General features: G+C 33.1%; 1 protein-coding gene across 6 annotated transcripts in view; it reads left to right on the forward strand.

Annotated features, from left to right (window-relative positions):
- Positions 1 to 19,809, forward strand: part of SLC4A10 (solute carrier family 4 member 10) — a 336,246-nt gene that overhangs the window by 186,277 nt on the left and 130,160 nt on the right. For 3 of the 6 annotated variants that reach the window (XM_043488151.1, XM_043488153.1, XM_043488154.1), the window contains exons 6-8: positions 7,092 to 7,280; positions 16,375 to 16,466; positions 17,415 to 17,504. In XM_043488151.1, the coding sequence (XP_043344086.1) occupies positions 7,092 to 7,280; positions 16,375 to 16,466; positions 17,415 to 17,504 (371 nt within the window). The remainder of the gene's footprint in view (positions 1 to 7,091; positions 7,281 to 16,374; positions 16,467 to 17,414; positions 17,505 to 19,809) is intronic. The other 3 variants (XM_043488152.1, XM_043488155.1, XM_043488156.1) reach the window with 3 other exon arrangements.

The following is a 19,809-nucleotide window of genomic DNA, read 5'->3' on the forward strand; positions in this document are numbered from 1 at the left end:
ATCTTTTGATCTGGAAGACAAACACATTTTAGTAAAAACAAAATAATACAAAAGAAACCCCCACAGAAATGAGTTTTGAAAGGATATAAATAAAAATGGTTAATGAAGGTTTTTTCAAAATAGAAACAAAGCTAAGACTCAAGCAGTTTTAAAAAGATTTCTAGTTTGGAAAAAAATAAAAGCAGTACCATGTGGAATTTATTTGTAGAATAGAAAGACTTCAGAGAGATTTCAATGTCTTAATTATATTGTAGGGATGGGAAAAAACCCAAAAACACTCTGTATTTTGATCACATAAATGAGAAAATATTGTATTAGAAAAATAATGTATCTAATTTAATCTTCAAATAGCCTCATAAAGTGTCATTCCCATATTTCAATAAGAAAATAGAAATTCTGAAACTTTTATGGTTCAAGTTCCATCTAAGATCCTCTGACTTTAAGCTCCATGTTTTTTCTGTTACATTACAACTACTGTCTGAAGGAGATGGCTTGAAATGGATGTTGTTAATTCCTCTGAAATTATTTATTTGGTTGTTGGTGCTAGTAGGCATACAGACATTGCAATATGTTGGGGGGGGGGGGGAAGTAAGCATGGAAGGATATTGTTTGTTAAATCACAAACAAAACACACACACACAGGGGAGATAAGCTTCCTTTCCCTCAGTCATACAACACTTAGAAAGAAGTTACATTTTAAAATACAGAACTAGAGCCTAAATGACTCTATCAAGTATACACAGCATACTTTTTGGAAGAACACAGGATACAGTAACAGGTCACATTAACCAAGACTTACAGTCTGTGGGGTTGCAAAGAGTTGGATGACTTCGCAACTATAACAACCACCGTGGAAATTAGCAAGCTTCCTGAGAATGTTGTTATAGTAGCCCTCCAACTCAATTTCCTAGCTTTACATTATAGAGTATTGCTGATACCAAAAAACTTTTATGTTTTAATTAAAGATGAAATGGTAAAGCTTTCCCTAGCACTCCGCCATTTAGGAAGCTCTTTTTAGTAATTCTACAGCTACCTTTTTGATTCTCAGAACAGACTTGGAACTTAGTAGTATTATTGTTATCCTTCATAAATGAAGAGACTCAGAAGGTTAAAGGTCTTGGCGAAAATAAGGAGTTTATTTCTGCTACTTAGTCAGTGATGGCATTACCTTTGAAAATGGATTAATTCAAATGAGTTTTATATTGGCTCTCTTTAATGAAGCTGTCAAATTCCTCAGTGTGGCAAAATTAGCCTCAGAGAGTAGTCCTCATAGTTTTACCAGGCTTTAAATTTCTTAAAACATTTCTTAAAAATTTCTTAATTCCGAATGGCTTCTTTAGGAATTTATTTCCACCAGAGAATATTCTGTTATAGTTTGACTAAAACACTTATCATCTTATCTTGGTTTTGTTGTCTAAATTTACATTTCATTTCCCTAAACCTGCCCTCTTCTCCAGGCTCAGTTCTGTAGAATATCTGAAGGTCGTTAGCTGTGTTGAATCTACTTTTTTTAAAGCAGATTACATTTTATAAGTCTATTCTTAAAATGAAAGTAGTTCAATGGGAGTCTCTGTACCCCAAATATTAATAGCTTTTTAGTATTCTTTATTCTCTTCTAATTAGTCTGTATCTTTCTGGCTCCAAAGTAGACTAACTTTTTTAATGTCTCATTTTCAAAGTACAGCAGTCTGTAAATTGCCATTCAGAAAAGGTCAGTAGTTTAGAGCTAATACCATGTAGAAAAATATGATTACAAATACTTGTGTACATGATTATTACCTTAGGTTCCTTTTCAGTCATTAATGAGAAGAGATTCTTTCTCTTTGAGTAATTTTAATTTGGCTTAGTTAATTCAAATGTATTTATTTCTGTCCTCAATAAAATCTCATTAAAACATTTTCTCCTGATAACTTGTAATTATTTTCTTGTTTACTTACTGCTATTTTTACTTTGTGACAATTTAGCTGTATTATTGAGTGTGTAGTACTTATGTTTTACATTTTGAAGACTTCTAACTTTGTATTTTCACATTCATTACTATATTTCATTATCACAGACACCTTGTGAAGTAGACAGGAAACTATTTCCTCCATTTTATAAAGAGATTAATAGTGATATATTACAGGTAACACCTGCAGGAGATGGGAAATAGCTTCTTTTGATTAACCTATAATCATAAATTTTGTTTTATTCATTTCATGATAATTTGGGACCATAGTGATTGTGATTAACTTTAAGATTTGGAAGTTTTTCTTCACCTCTTATTTATTATATTTTTCTATACATTAGGCAGTTACTAACGTATTAGTCACTAGTTTCTGTCTTGCGAGAGCTAGATATAATTGTTTATCTTTAAGAACTATAAGCCCTAGTACTTTGTAAATGCACAGACTCTCCAGCTTAATGTTTTCTAGACATTTCCTAGTAGAGGAATATGGCCCAGATATTGTTTTAGAATGGTCAAGGATTTTTATATCAATGTTCTGATATGTTTTTAATAGACTCTTAAATAATTCCTTAAAGAGATTTTTGTAGACTTAGTAGGAGAAAATCCCATTTGTATCTGGCAGGTCTGTCAAGAATTTCTGGTGTAATTAAAGTAGGATTTTCTTCTGGATAAAGTTAATTTAAAAATGTCTATTTCCCAATGTTTTAAGAAACTGAGAATAAATTTAAACTTATTCCTTCAAAATATTACTTAACCTTTTCAAATCCAAGATTCTCCAGATATATTTTCTTATCACAATTTATTTTGATATAGAAATTAATTATATTAAAAATGCTTCTCAATTATATTCATATAAATTATAGGTAATTTTGCAATCTATGTTAATCTCTTCTAAATTCAGTACTATAAAGATTAATAATGGAAATATTACCTCTGTATTATTTATATTTTAACCTAATTCTGTCAATGAAGGTAAGATATTAAAACCAAACCAGAGTTAGTATCATGGACAGATTAGCAGTCATAGATCTGAGCTCGTTAAAACAGCTTTCGTTGTTTAAAATCTTTTGTCCAAGAAAAATCCAGTTTGCTCCACTGAATATACTCTGCAGATTTGGGAGTATGAGAATAGCGAGATATATGTTTTAAATGCCTATACTATTACCATTCTTGGTCAGGAAATCAAGTATTTTTATAGTAGTTTATACCCCCTGAAGGAGGGCATGGCAACCCATTCCAGTATTCTTGCCTGGAGAATCCGATGGACAGAGGAGCCTGGCCGGCTACAGTCCATGGGGTTGCAGAGTCAGACACAATTGAGTCGACTTAGCACTAGCACCATGGTAGTTCACATTTTTATTACACATACTGCTGTTGGTGCTGTCAACCAGTGTAGAAGCCTCTATCCTCCACTTCTCCTCCAGCATCTTTTAAGACAACAGATTATTAAGACAAAACAATTATATGATCATCTTTAAAGAGGCAGAGATTTATATAGAGTCTATAGAATCTCATGGTCTCTAGAGGCTTTCATTCAGTAGTCAAAATGAACTAATCATGGTGACATAATTGCCTTATTAGGATGAGAAGTAGTTTTTCACTTTCTGAGGTCTTTTTACACAAATGCTACTAATTTTTCTGGAGCCTGTTTAGTGCTAGAAGATTGACCGATTTATCCTTTTTCTTCCTGCTCCTTCCGTTACCATCAGATCCTGGCATTGTACTCTGGCAGGCTAGACTGTGTTATTTAGGCATCAGAGCCTGTGGAGATGGTCGGTCTTGACTCTGGGCCGAAAGCCATTATGACCCATTATCCTTTCCTACTTTTCAAGGTTAATACTAATGTATAATATAGTGGTGAGGAGAACAATGTAAGTGATTAGTGACTCACACTCCCTTTGGTACTTAAATTCCACCTTTAGTATGAGTTATATTTTTAAGCAAGTAGATTAACTTTTATAGTTCATTAAGGCATTGCTAGATGCAGTTACTTCAGAGGAGTTTACTGTGTATTTATTTCTGACTAATGAGCAGATGAGTTTTGTTCTTTTTTTTACTATTTGTTTTCTCTTATACAACTGTTTTATATAAAGACCTTATCTCTGAAAAACTTTTAAGCCAGTGACTTACTATTTTTCGTAGTGCTCAAGCCTGGAAAGCTGTGCTTTGGTAAGAATGAAAAAATTATAAGCATGTACATGTGTTATTATATGATTAATTTTTATTCTGATTAGAATATTGAATTTGGGATATATATCATGACTTATAGATAAAACTGCTGTGTGATGGTGTCTGAATAACCTACTTTACAACTCCTATTATGAAGTATATAATGCATATTTGGGGAAGATTCCTTGGAGAAGGAAATGTCAACCCACTCCACTATTCTTGCCTGGAAAATGGACGAGGGATCCTGGCAGGTTACAGTCCATGGGGTTGCAAGAGTTGGACATGACTTGGCGACTAAAACAACAACAATGATGCATGTTTTATGTATGTTTTTCCCTCTTGGCAGGGTTGCAATGTGAAGTCATATATGTTGACAATTTACCATTTCCTTTATTTCAGATTAATCCAAGTGTATTATAACTACTAGTCTGCAAAAAATTGAGATATAAGTTTAAATATATCATCATACATTTTCAGAAGAGGCTTTGGGGGTAATTATAGAGGATTTTATGGCTTATTCCCAGACATGCATTCTACCTCTTTCCATCGTAAACAGCCAAGTGATAGAGCAAAGGCTGGCAAATTATGCTGTATGTGCAAATATGGCCACTGCCTGATCTTGTTAGGCATGTGCGCTAACAAGGAATATTACATTTTACATTTTTAAAAGCAATAAAAAGAAGATCAATATTTTGAAATGTGAAAATTTTGTGAAATCCAAATTTAGTGTCCATAAAAATGTTTTGCTGCTGCTGCTGCTAAGTCACTTCAGTCATGTCCGACTCTGTGCTACCCCATAGACGGCAGCCCACCAGGCTCCGCCGTCCCTGGGATTCCCCAGGCAAGAACACTGGAGTGGGTTGCCAGTTCCTTCTCCAGTGCATGAAAGTGAAAAGTGAAAGTGAAGTCGCTCAGTCGTGTCCAACTCTTAGCGACCCCATGGACTGCAGCCTACCAGGCTCCTTTGTCCATGGGATTTTCCAGGCCAGAGTACTGGAGTGGGGTGCCATTGCCTTCTCCTAAAAATGTTTTACTGAAACACAATTATGGTAATTTGTACATGTTGTCTGTGGCTACTTTCATGCTATGTAAATGGAGTTGAATAGTTGTGACAGAGATTGTATGGCTCGCAAAAGCTAAAATATTTATTATCTGAGTCAGTACATAAAAGGTTTGTCTACCTCTGAATTAGGGAAATGACTCCAGAGTAATGGGAAGTTCTTGATTAGCCTAAGGCAAGTGGGGATCCCGTCTTCTTAGTCAGTGATTGGCTCAGCAAAGATAGACAGGACTATGTCAGTCGAGCTTAGAATTGTCACTAGGAAGGGGGAAAAAGAATTCTGTTTTAAGAGAAAGTCACAAACAAGCAAGGAAACGCTGATATGAAAGAAGATGTGTTTTTCTTTGTTGCTGCTGGCAGCCACCTTATGATAGTAAGGAAAATAGCCTGAGGTTAAAGCTCACCCCTTCTCACCATGAAGGGGTAGAATCTGATAGAATCACTGAAAAAAATGAAATGAATCCAACCTAACTTTGGTTTTTCTGCTATGTGAGCCAATGAAATTTGTTTTAGATAGTTTGATTTGGATTTTCTGTTACTGATAAATCCAACTTTGCCTCTGCGTGATATACTATTATAAAATATAGATAAATGAATTAAAACTATCCAAAAGTTTAAACCGCAAACCCATAACCTACTTAAAGGAAATTGCAAAGAAAATCTTGTACCTGGAAATTACTGAGGACCTACATATTCCAATCATGCCTTATGTCCTGGCAGCAGTGCTGGTATGAGATAGCTATTATCTCTGTCTTAGAAATAAGGACACTGCAATTATTCAACATTACAAGGCCACACAACTGGAATGTGAGACAGGACCCAAGTCTGTTTCCCAAGTCATTCGCCTTTCACATGGAAGGAAAACATTGTTTGGAAGGAGGATTCTGCTAGTTTTCAAATCTTCAGTATACTCAATGGGGCAGTGGAAGGTAATTCATTGTAATCTGCTTTATGTAAGAAGATCAAACAGAGTTAATATTTGGTTGTAGGAAACCAGATTAATTACACTGAGGTTTAGTGAGTTGAACTTTGTATTACCAAGAAACCTTTACTCATCTACTTATTTTATAGGCATTTCTGACACTTACACATGATAAATATCAATCTGCCTAATTATAGCCTTCTGAAAATCTCATCTTTTATTCTTTATTTTATGGATATAGAATTTTTTTTCTTAAATATAAACACATTATCAAGGAAGATTTGAGAGGATTGACTTTATATTAATGTGAAAGAGTTGTTTACTTGACTTCCCAGGTGATTCAGTGGTAAAGAACCCACCTGCCAATCAGGGCTCGATCCCTGGGTCAAGAAGATCCCCTGGAGGAGGAAATGGCAACCCACTCCAGTATTCTCCCCCGGAAAATCCCATGGACAGAGGAGCCTGGCTGTCGACAGTCCATGGGGTTGCAAAGAGTCGGACATGACTGAGCACACACACACAGATAGTTGTCTAAGCTGCCTTGCATCAGATTTTTACAGGTGGACTTTTGTTCACTTAAAGAAAAAAACATGAAAAAAAAAAAAAGAAAAAACATGGAAGTTATTCTCTATTAGAAAAGGAGAAGAAGATCATATTAAAATATAAGTATGAGGCTACTTTCCAATTTTAGACGTACTATTTGTATTTATATTACTCCTACTACTATTCCCTCTCATCAGTGTGAATAATGGAGACAATAAAGCATTTTGTTCTCAATATAGCTATTCATATTTGAAAAATAAAACTCCATATGATACATGTTTCAAAATGTATGATTTATAATGAAAAAGTTCCCAAGTCTTTCTTGTGTAACACTGCTACAAAGACAGACTTCTGTTTCTAAGATTATCTAGGGTATGCACTCAGTGGTTCACTACTGTCACGTCACAGGAAAGCTGCGCTTATATCTTCTTTCTTCCTTCACTCTACAGACATGGTCCTTGATCAACAAGTGAGCTCAGGTCAGCTCAATGAGGACGTACGCCACAGGGTCCACGAGGCTCTGATGAAACAGCATCACCACCAGAATCAGAAGAAGCTCACCAATAGGATTCCTATTGTTCGTTCCTTTGCTGATATCGGCAAGAAACAATCAGAACCAAATTCCATGGATAAAAATGGTAAATGTTTCTTTATTGTACTCATTGTTTATTATAGTTGTCTGAACTATCAAAGTCCTTTAAAATATATCTTACTTGAAAATGATCTATTGAAATTCAAATTGTAGAAATTTTGACAAAGAATTTAAGTTTCCTGAAAGGCTCATGAAAGAATGCAAGGAAAACTTTTTTCTAATAGGAGGTCATAGACTCCAATGTAGCAAACACCAACTGTCAGTTGCATCCCAAATAAGATCCTAGTCTTTGTGTCATAGCTTAATGAGTGTCTCATAGCTTAACAGGGCTTTGACTTAATGTCTTTTAGTTAAAATGAATAATCATCAACATTTAGTGATGGTGAGAGAAAAATATTGGCTTCATGTTGTTCATGGTCAACGAATCCCTTTTGAGATCACAATTGAAAAGAGCAGCTAGTACCTTTTTTTGTGTGTCTCTACATATATTAAGCCTGATTTCTAGTTCACAGGCTCATTGCTTTTTGCAGTACTGTTTCATTTAGTGTCCACGGAGCCACCACACTTACCATCTTGGCACACCAACATAGATGATGCCAACCATTGTTTTCTAGTACTCATTCATGACTTACTTCTTAGGAATCATGAAGCCAAAGCAATGTTTCTGACTGTTTTATCCTTTCTGTGTATTTTGTTCCCTCCTGGTATCCATTTGAACCTCATCTTTTACACTAAGGAAGTTGCTTAGAAATCTGTCACTCATCCTTTCCATCAGTCCTGTGAAGGAAAATGAAGTTATCATGCAGATGATATGAGTTTATCATACTTCTGCTAGCTAGAAAAATTTTGCAGTTTTAAAAAATACAAATTAGTGAAAAATAATTTCAGGTGTTTTACTAGAGAGACTGATTTCTACAAATGGACTGAAGTATGTATATTGACAGCATAGACTTTATGTAATTTCACTCCTGTTTTCAAAAGCTTCAAAGATGCCTTAAATACAAATGCATGAAAATAATTCCACTTTATATAGGTACTTTGGTAATTTCCATACTACCAAATCAAATATAGACAAATAGAAGAAGTACTTTAAAATGTACTATTGTTTCAGAACACAGAACCAGTTCTAAATGGCAAAATAATTCTTGAAATACTCATTTGATTTTTTTAAAGAGCCTTTAATGACTGAATGTAAATCATTGTTATATTGAAAACTCTATAGTTGTGCATATATTAAGTTCAGTAAAAGTGTTATGAGTGCTTTATATAATATATCATATTGTATTTATCAATCCCACTGGATAGTTTGAGTATTTATAGCTTGCTTTGAATTACATCGTATATTTAAAATATACTCATATTCTAAATCACAATTTGTTTTAAAATATATTATATATGAAAATGACAAAATGAAGTTTTTATATTCTGAAACTTATTATAAACATAGTGCTTTTATTATGCTCACATAGCTAGTATTTACTTGATATTTTTTAAGAAAACAGATTAAGAAACAGAAAACAGACTGAGATATTTGCTAATTTTGACTATTGACTTATATCTAGATGATTCTAAAGACCTTATTAAAATATTATCATGATGTAAATCTCTTTGAATGCAAGTAAATTTTATGAAAGTTCACTTCTGTTTTTATTTCATTACCTGTACTGGAAATCAGACAATAAAATATATGTCTGTAAGAATAATATGTGTTTGTTCAAAGATGCAAGGACCTTATGAGCTAGCCATAATTTGTATCTCAGATTTCACTGGGGATAACATTTACTGTAAAATTATTTTATTACATTATACTTGGAGGGAAAGGGCACTGAATTCACTGGATGAATTATTTATTGTAATATCATATAGACCTAGACACATTATTTGTTACAGCTTTAAACCTTCATTAAACATAAGAAGAGGTGATAGAATTATAGCTTTAAATAAAAAATCCACATATAGATACAAAGTTTTGCTGGGAGCCTGATTTTTACCTTATTCAGGCAATTGCTTAGTTTTTCTCAAAACTAGAATATGAATAGTTCTGTCACCATCTGTATAATCAGTCTTTATCTGAACACATAATATCTTTTTGAGGCATATATTAGGGTAATAAAAACTTGGAAACATTTCTAATAAAATTCATACACCCAATTAAGTATTGTCGTAAAGTACACTGTCAGAAGTGGTTTTCTAAGCCTAGGCTTATAACACCTCCCTGTGACTCTGTTTTGCTTCCTCACACACTTTGCATAATTATGTGTGTTAAGAATTCTGAAAATGTGAATAGACATCACCAATTTAGAAATAAATCTCCTATCCAGAAGTGAAAGAGGGTGAAAAGTGAAAGTGAAAAAGAGGGTGAAAGACCTTTATTACTAAGGTTCTCAATCTGCTTATGAACTCTAAAAACTGATTAACTCTAAATAAATAAGCAAATCAAAATTTATAACTATAAATATAGATTTGACATTCTGCTTAAAGATATGTGATAGAGATTACATTTTTTTTTTTTTTGCAGTATACTACAGAGAGATACAAAAGGGTTTCAATATTTCCAAAATGGTAAAAATAATATTCTCATTATTTAAAAAAACTCTTCACTAGAGTATTTTATGCAAAAAGAATCTTTTAAAAATTAAAACTATAGAATAGGAATTAAATAGAGTGAGGATTTCCTAGAAACTTGAAAACAGCAAATGTTTTCCTTGCCAAGTACAGGGATGGAACCAAGCCCCCTCTTGTTTAAAGTATTATATAATATATAAAATACTATATAATATAATACCTTTTTAGAAGTGAAACAATTGATATTCCCTCAGCAACAAACTGATACTTGTATAGAAAACTCTATAAAAGAGTCATATCGAATAAAGTTTCTGCCTCCTTGGTTGACCTGTTCCTTGAACATGCTACCTTGGTAGCAGTCCCAAGGGTTAAACGTTTAGACATTTTCAACCTGAAGATCAAGTGGGATTCTTCCCCAAGTTGTAGGTTAGACTTACTAGATAGTGATTTTGTTGCTCTTCTCCCCTATCTGCTGTATTTTGTTCATGACTTTTTTAGTAACTTGTGACCATTTATCAATCTTACCTCCAAGTATGCTAGCTTAACTTTTTTGTATGATTTTTTTCTTGGTGTACTGCACATTCTCTTTAGGGCTAAGACACAGGATGTTATGGAGTCACCATGCATTTTTAATGCCACCATGCTGTGTTTAACTTTCACTTTTCATTAAGCATCAAAACTGTGAGAATTAAATGTCTGATTCTGATGTTTCAATAAAAAGTGACAGTTCTATCTGGCAAAACAACAGCAAAAATATAATAGAAAACTCATATCTTCCTTAACATTAGAATTCAAAAGAATATTGTGGAAAGTACTAAAATATATAAAGAATATTTGAATAATTTCTTGAAACTGGCAGGACTTTCCAAAATAAAATAAAGGCTTTTGTATTTAATGATTTAGAAAGCAAGATATATCAGCATTTGTAGTAATCATTTAGATCATACATTCAATTGTATTTTTGAGACTCTGGATTACAAATCTATTCTAAAATATTATCACCCTTGTGATAACCTTTACATTTAAAGCATAACTTAGACTTAGTTTCCTTAGGTGTAGGGTGTCTTCATTCCACTGTTTCCTTTACTAATAATTCTCTTATTTCTTTTCCTTCACTTGTCTTTTCTCCCTCCTGTTCTGAACACTTTCCAGTTGTACCTTTTATTTAGGATCTTAAAAGGAATTGCAGAGCAGAAGGTCCCTGACTTACTTTCAAAACTGTAGGTTTCTGGAGAACATTTAGATTTGGAAGGATGAAATGACTTGACTCTTTAGGCCTGCACAGATTTCAGCCCTTAAAGTGATGTACACGTCTGTATTGTGAATGATTTTTTTTTATGACTTTTAAAATCAGTATTATGGCTTTATAATTGCATCTTTTACAAATGCTGTACTTTTTTATTTTCAGATATATAATGTTTTATGTGTTTACCTATTTACGTGCTTTCTTATTCTTTAAATACCGTTATCTCATAAGAGATATCAAGAGTTTAAAAAGTATCCGTTTATAATGTTTTACCTTGCTGGAAAAAAAAGCTAGAATAATAGTTCTTAGAATTACTTGAGAGAAAACATTTAAAAGCTCATGTAGCTGATACAATTAAACATTATATAATAAAAGTATTTTCCATTTCTCAAAAAAAAAAATCAAGATGACATTGTTGACACAACCTGTGGGTCTGTTGAGAAACTGTACTGTTGCTATGTAGTTTTGGAAACTCAAGAGTACCTCTTAACAGCAAAAATGTTTCTAGGATGATGTGTTTAAATTTGTTATTTCTTATATTACATAATTATTTTCAGACATACTAATTTTTCTCCAAGTTTAATTATGTGCATACTTCTCATGTTTTTGAAGTATAGCTCACCTAATCAACATTTTCTAAATATTTAGCCTTTCTTTCTTCATGTTTTCTATTCCCATGGATAAATGTATTGTTACACATGTATGTAACTTTGTCATTCATTTTTGTATTTCTTTATTTTGCTGTGTCTTGTGTCTGTCTCTAACAGGCTCATCTCATCTCTGTACCTCCCTCATCTCCTACCCTTTGGGTACTCTAAATGCGTTGAAGGTTTCTGAGGTAGTGTAAACCAGCTTGGTCTATAGGTTAACAGTATTGTACCTCCATGTCTTCATCCCAGTTTCCTTCTATTACATGTGATTTTCAGTGGATTAAGCAATAGAAAATACTGGTGTACTTCAGTGATATATTTTTCTCCTATTGATTTGAATTTGGCCAAATAGAGTTTTAAAGGCTGCTGTTTTATATACATAATTTATTGAAAGAGGAAGAAAACTATAAGTAAGGACTTAAATGAATTAATATAATTTTAGTAATCTTTTTGAGATCTTTTTTATGGTTGTGTTTCAGTATTGAGAGGCTTTAATGATACTGACACTACTTAAAAAAAAAAACACTAATTCTTTTGAGATAATCTCATGTTCCTACCTCACAACTTTATGGTGAGGGAAATGATTCTGCCAGTCTCACAACAGACTTGGTGAAAAATTTTTGTGTAACAAGCAGAGCTCCTATTTTCTAGTTAGAGGTTGCTTGAATTGCTCTGTTTCCTCCTGTGCTTGCCCATATCTTTTATGATTTGCCTTGAAAAAGTACATGGCATATAATAGCTTTTTATTTAACTTATATATGATCCCTCCATGGAGGTCCAGAGGAAAAAAATGAATTCATGACTCAAAGGAAAATTAATTCAAGCAGTTGTTGATGTGAATACTATGTAATATATACTTTGATAAGATGTATAACAAATACTGGAATTTTGGATTTAAGATGGTGAACTCTTTGAATTTGAAAGGTTGGAAAAATAAAAGTACTGGTTTCTTAAGTGTTTACATTTAAATAATCATGAATGGTAGCCATTCCCTTCTCCAAGGGATCTTTCTGACCTAGGGATTGAACCCAGGCCTCCTGCATGGCAGGCACATTATTTACCATCTGAGTCACCAGGGAAACCCAATCATGAACATGTCTCAGCTAATTTTTAGCTAATTCATCAGTTTTTGAATAATTTACCCTAGATATAATAAAGTTTTAAGTTAATAAATGTCTTTTTTGGATAATCATCTTAATCTCTAAAAGTTATTTAGATATTATAATAACAAATTGATTAAATATTGCAATGACATTTACTTATAGAATATATTATTGTGGACAGTGATCAATGGTCAAAGAAAAGGTAATATAAAGAAACAGGCAAAAATATGTATGTTCAAAAACATTGTGGCATATTGATTGGAAAAAATTATAATAAAAATAGCATTCATAGAACTTCTACATGTATATGGGAGAAGGAAATGGCAACCCACTCCTGTATTCTTGCCTGGAGAATCCCGTGGACAGGGGAACCTGGTGGGCTGCTGTCCATAGGGTCGCACAGAGTCGGCCACGACTGAAGCGATTTAGCAGCAGCAGCAGCAGCCGCATTTATATGTGAATGCTCAATCCTAACTTTACTCTTTCATCCTGGAGGGGGGAAAATCCTAGCAAGTGCTTTGTTATTTTTTTAGGAAACATATTCACTTCTGGCTGAGTATAAAATCCTGTACCTGAAAATTGTATTCTGTGAACTAGTATTGCTTTAGATATGAATGAGAAAATAAGGGATGCTCTTTCAAAACCTAAATTTACTGATTCTTCTTATGTAATAATATTTGAGTTAATGAGAGTCGTTTTGAAATCTAAGCCATCACCTTCTTCTGAAAGGCAGTGATAACTGGAATAAACTAAAGAAATCAGTGTTTAGACAGAAAAAGATAATTGATAACAGAATTATAAAAATGATTTAATTTATGAAATTTTCAGTAGTTAAATAGACTGTAGTTCATGTGCACATTTTAGACAGGTGGTAGGTAGATAGAACAAATAAAATTTTAAGCTTTATTTAAAGGCTTCAATTTTTTCAAAAATAACCCAATTTTTCAATAATAATATTATACCTGTACATTTTTCTATATCCTGTCATTTTCAGATACTGCCTTAAAGTATATACATTTAATATGCGTTGTTTCATTTTAACAAATTAACATACACATTAAGAAATAAGAGTTGGAGTACTTTTTAAACTTTGATGAGATTAAATGTGTTTACTAATATTTGCTAGTATTTAACTATTATCTCTGACATATGAGTGATATCAACTTTTGGGTTATATTCATATGTCACACACTTGTCGTTTTTATGCTTTTTGTCCCCTGCATTGGCATATGCATTCTATGCACATACTTAGAATCTGGAACTAGTAGGACAATTATTATAATCTAATATGTCTCCTGCTAGTTAAATACTCTCCACTGGTTATTATCCATGTCACTGAAACAGTTATAGAAAACATTTTTCAAATCCCTTCCTAATGATCAACTTTATGAGGTAATATTTAATAAAATTTTTAGAATAAGAATAGATAGAATAGTAAATCTCAAAATATATTAATGTTTATAAGAAGAAATACAAGTGCCAGTTTTAAACATATCTCATGAGTTAAAGGCAATTTATGAAATAGTCTGCTTTTGGAGTATATATGTGAAAACATAGGCTGTGCAATTTCTTCAAATTTTAAGTTGCAGCATATTTTCTATCCCATGAAATCTCTTTAAAGTGATGATTTTTTATTAGGTTGACTATTTTTGTGTCTGCTCATTGAGTAAAATAATTGTTCTTCCATGTGATTTTCTATCACATGAAATAAATTATTATAAGAAAGCAGATATATGTTTAATTTATCCATGCCTTGAATTTCACCATTCAGTTTTATGGAACATTCAGTAAATTTAGGTTTAAATATATCTTATGTTCTAACTCATATGGAGAAATGATGTGAAACTGGTGATTGAAGACATCTGTTAGTAGCACAAATGCATTATGTAAAAGGTTTTTTTTTTAACTATAGTTATTATTTTGAGAATGATAAATGAAATGTCTGCTAATGAACAGTTCACAGTCATAGCTGCACACTGCAGTTAGAAATGGGAGAATGAAAATAACCGATGCAGCTTAAGTCTGTCACCTCTCTAAAATGCAATTTTTGAAATTTGCTGTAATCAGAATTGGTATACATGATTTAAGGTGAATTTTCTCTTAAAATCATTTTAAAAACTTCATCAAATGTGTTACTTTACTTTGTTTAATGAAAGCAGTGAAATATTTAAACTTTAGAAGAATCTTAAGCCCATTACTCTCTGGCAAGATAATAATTTTAAACCATAAAAATTGTACTTATTAAAAAATGACCCCTGCCTGAGAGGCTTAATGTTCAAAAAGCAAAATGATAGTAATATTTGAAAGTAAACTATTAGTGTTTTGCATCACACTTGGTAATTTCTAGGCATCAGTGAATAAGTGGATTTCAAGAGAGAATTTAAAGAAGTATTATTTGTATGCGCGCTAACAGTTTAGAGAACTTCAGTTAAGTACAGACTGCAGTAATTAGAGATGAGTCTAAAAGTAAACTTTGAATAAAACTGGGATTTAGGGAGGTAGAGAGAAGAGTTAGGCAGAGAGAAATGAGAATATTACTATCTAAGACAGTGGAGAATTAGAACAGTATTTTGGAGTAACTGAGTAATGGTCATAAAATATGGTCAAGGCTTCAAAGCTGGATTGTCATTACTCATCACAGTAAAAGTAACAAGTGAGAATAGGGAGAGGTTAGGGAAAAGACAGATATATGTGAGATTAAGCAAACATTTATTTTTATAACTTAATTGCTAAATATGAACAGATTTCAGATAATGTGATTGAAAAGAATGTTTCATATTTAGTGAACAATGAAATGTAATTACCCTTCGTTAGCCATTATTAGCCATGTTCTGAGCTGTATTGTCCACTTAACTAATATCATAATCTTTCTTTAAAGAAAAAGACTACAAAATAATTAAGTTGCTAGTTAGTATTAATGGAAAACAAATACAATTCAAATTTATTGATCCTTTGTAGACCAATATCAATATATTTACACAATTGAATAGTGAGAAGCATAATATATTCACAATATTTGTAATATGTGAGGTGAAGGTATTTCTAACTGAATCTCTCATTTAGAAATTTCCAAAAGCTGTTGTCAAAGAACTTTTTCTCTTTGGTTTGTTTTTCAGATGCAGTAGAAAACTGTAAATATGCTATGTACTTTTCAGATAAATATTTGCTCTTTAAAAAAAAATTATCTATAAAATTCTTCAGTCTGAGTTTAGATCATAAGAGGTGTATGTATATCATTAGTTTTGAATAAAATTTAAAAATCAATGATGTTTACAGTCTTGAGACTGTAATTAGATTAAAATCATTTTTGTGGTTGTTCTTTCTTCTTAGAGAATAACTGTTTAGTTTTAATCTGAGAAGGAATTTTCATTTCCTTGACTGAATTCTCCCGTTTCTATCTGTAACTGATAAATAAGAATATTTGTATTTCTTGATATCTATTTATATTGAACCTTCATGCTTACCTCATAAATTCATTTAAAAAACCTATGTTAGTTTAGTTTAATTTATATTGCATGCAATATGTCTAGAATTATGTAAGTAATTGTTTGTATTTTGTAATAACAATCTCTTTAGCAGGCCAGGTTGTTTCTCCTCAGTCTGCACCAGCCTGTGTTGAAAATAAAAATGATGTGAGCAGGGAAAACAGCACAGTTGACTTTAGCAAGGTAAGGTTTTCTCCCTCTCATTTAAGTAAGCTGTTATTACTAGATATTACCAACCATTTTAAGAGGTGTTGACACAATTTTTTGCATGCATATATGTTTTGTTTCTTAGCCAAAGCTTGATATTGTTATAATGTTAGCATTTAAGTTCACGTGTAATGTTTTGCCTATGCATAAAATCAAATGTGTAGATTTTACACATAGTCTTCAGGTTTCAGCCACTTGGTATGATGCATTTCTTCTAGTAAAAATGATAACTGAACTTCACAGGGAATTTAGCAGAAGTTTACTGTTTAAAACTTTCACTGGTTTCATTTTCAAAATCATTTCCCCTTCTATTTGTGGAAAAGTAAATCGTATAACTTAAAGCTTCATTGTTGTAGTTAAGCAAAAGGCATTAGTGTTAAGAAACACAAGAACATATTAAGACTGACAGAGTTTTGAATAAAAACATGATAAAGACTGACTCTCTTGAGGGATCCATCTAATTGGAGACAATTCAAATGAAAAATCATTTATTTGAATGTATTCTGTGAAAATAATGTGATTTTGCTTAGCAAATTCCTGATACCCTATATGTGCTATTGTAGGCTGTGGCAAACTAAACAATCATGAAAGAATTTTAATATTGACCAGAAATAAAGGGAGTCAACAATTTTCTTTATTGAAGTGGCTGAAACAGCGGTACCTCAGAGTAAATTTTTTTTTCCATAAACTCCTTAGCACTGGCAATGGTTCCAACAGTGGGAGGAGATGGGAATGGGAGGCAGTGTATAGGAGGTTGCCTACATCAAGCTTCTGAACAGAGTAATAGCGACCAGCCCCTGTTGCTGTCTCAGAACCCCTCTGCCAAGGTCTAGATCTAGTCACGTGCATGCTCTCCCTCTGGTGCCTGGCAGAGTCCCCGTGGGACATGGTGTACCAGCTTAAGTCTGTTAATTATGCGTGCAGGGGCTGGGAGGCCAACAAAAGGGGCATGCTAGTCCATGTGGGATGAGACAAAGACACGAAAAAGGACCTCCACAGCAGCAAGAGAGAGAGGTGAGGGCACACTCGGGCTCTTTCCACAGTGGTTCAAAGCTCATCTCACTGTATGGAGGCGTGTGATTCAAGTATTAAGCCAGTTCAAATGTATTCCATTTCTGCTCCAAAAAATATCTTTTTTAAAGCATTACATCTTCATTCATCTGCAAGTTGGAGTAAAATTGTCGCAAATTGCCATACATTTAATTTCTTGATGTTCTTCATTTGAAATAATATCTTAAAAACAATGACATAAAAAGTTGCTTACTTATTTGTGCAAGCATTAACAGTATAACAAGGGCACAGTGAACATTCTCAAAAACAGTGATAATAAATCACATCTTTTCAAGTAAATTACCTTTTACCTTTTCTTAAGGGATATAACCTACTGACACTGAATTTTATATCTCTATATCATTTTGCTTTTAGTTGTCTGACCTATTTTTGCAGCCTTCAAAAATGCTTCAACACATTTGAAAGAAAATGAATATAGCCAATGGGAGACAGTAGTCTTATTTTCAGGTTCCCTAGAACAATTTGAACTATAAGAGAGTGAAAAATAGATTTTCTTTTCTTTAATCCTTTACTTTCTTATTACATTTCAAATCACTGGACCACTCCAGTTTTTAATGGGAAAGTTAAATTTCTAGAGCTCTCTATGCAGTGCCAACCATCTGTATTTCTTGGTCTCTTGCCCATAGCATGGCACATTGAAAAGAACATGTTTTTTGAGAACAAGTGTGGGATCTTAACTCTACAATTTACAAGCTACCTGATATTGGAGAAGTTCTCTGAACTTCACCTTTGTCACTTGTAAAATAAGAATAATACCTATTTATAATTTTTTGTGAAGATTAAATGAGAAAATAGAGAGAGCCTGTCAGAGTGCTGGGTTTATAGCGTTCCTGTTGTTCAATCGCTGAGTACTGTCTAACTCTTTGCGACCCCCGTGGACTGTACCCCTCCAAGCTCCTCTGTCTTCTACTATCTCCTGGAGTTTGTTCAGATTCATGTCTGTTGAGTCAGTGAAGCTATGTAACCATCTAATTCTCTGCCAGCCCTTTGGGTGTTCAATGAAACCTGCCTGCTACTACTATTGCTGTATTGTTGCTGATACTAGTGGAAATAGTAGTGCCAAAAAGAAACACCAGAGCCAAGTTTAATACGATTTGGTCTCTACTGGATTTTTAGTGTCTTGGTTGTATGTGTACAATGAATCCTGTGAGGTTCAAGACAATTTAAACCTTCGGCTCTGGGTTGTTTTTTTTTTTTTTTTTCCCAGCAAAGTAATACTTCTTACCTTATATTGTGGAAGAGTAGAGAAGTAGGATTTGGAAAGAACAAAAGTGGTACATCATTATGGAAAGAGACTTTAGTGTCAGATTTTGCAGGTATATGAGTTAAGGATTTTTAACCTAGGGATTTCAGACTGGTAGTAAATTTATCAAAGTGAATCAGTTAGTTTACATATTACCTTAAGTATTTTAAGTTTAACATGTAGATTCCAAACCCAGTAGAATTTTGAAATATGAAGGTGAAAAAAAGCCTTTTTTCATTTCATGATACTTGATCCTATGTTCTATCTACCTTCAAACCATATATTTTTTAACCCTTCCAGTGGTTAGGCCCATCAAACTTACTCATTTAGGAGTGTTTTTGATATAATCTGAATTGTCAGTTTATCTTTTTTTTTGATTCCTATAATGCTTTTAAAAAAGAAGATATGTTGTGTTTTTAAACTGACACGTAGACTATTTTATTATTTGACTATATATATGACTATATGACTATTTTATTATTTCCCAAATGTTGATCAGTTCAGTTCAGTTCAGTTGCTCAGTTGTGTCTGACTCTTTCCAACTCCATGGACTGCAGCACAGCAACCTTCCCTGTCCATCACCAACTCCCAAAGCTTTCTCAAACTCATGTCCATCGAGTCACTGATGCCATCCAACCATCTTATCCTCTGTCATCCCCTTCTCCTCCTGCCTTCAATCTTTCCCAGCATCAGGGTCTTTTCCAAGGAGTCAGCTCTTTGCCTCAGGTAGCCAAAGTACTGTAGCTTCAACTTCAGCATCAATCCTTCCAATGAATATTCAGGACTGATTTCCTTTAAGATGGACTGGTTGGATCTTCTTGCTGTCCAAGGGACTCTCAAGAGCCTTCTCCAACACCACAGTTCAAAAGCATCAATTCTTCAGTGCTCAGCATTCTTTATAGTCCAACTCTCACATCCATACATGACTATTGGAGAAACCATAGCTCTGATTAGATGGACCTTTGTTGACAAAGTTATGTCTCTGTTTTTTAATATGCTGTCTAG

This window comes from Cervus canadensis, chromosome 15 (assembly GCF_019320065.1).
Source record: "Cervus canadensis isolate Bull #8, Minnesota chromosome 15, ASM1932006v1, whole genome shotgun sequence".
In the NCBI taxonomy this organism is placed as follows: domain Eukaryota; kingdom Metazoa; phylum Chordata; class Mammalia; order Artiodactyla; family Cervidae; genus Cervus; species Cervus canadensis.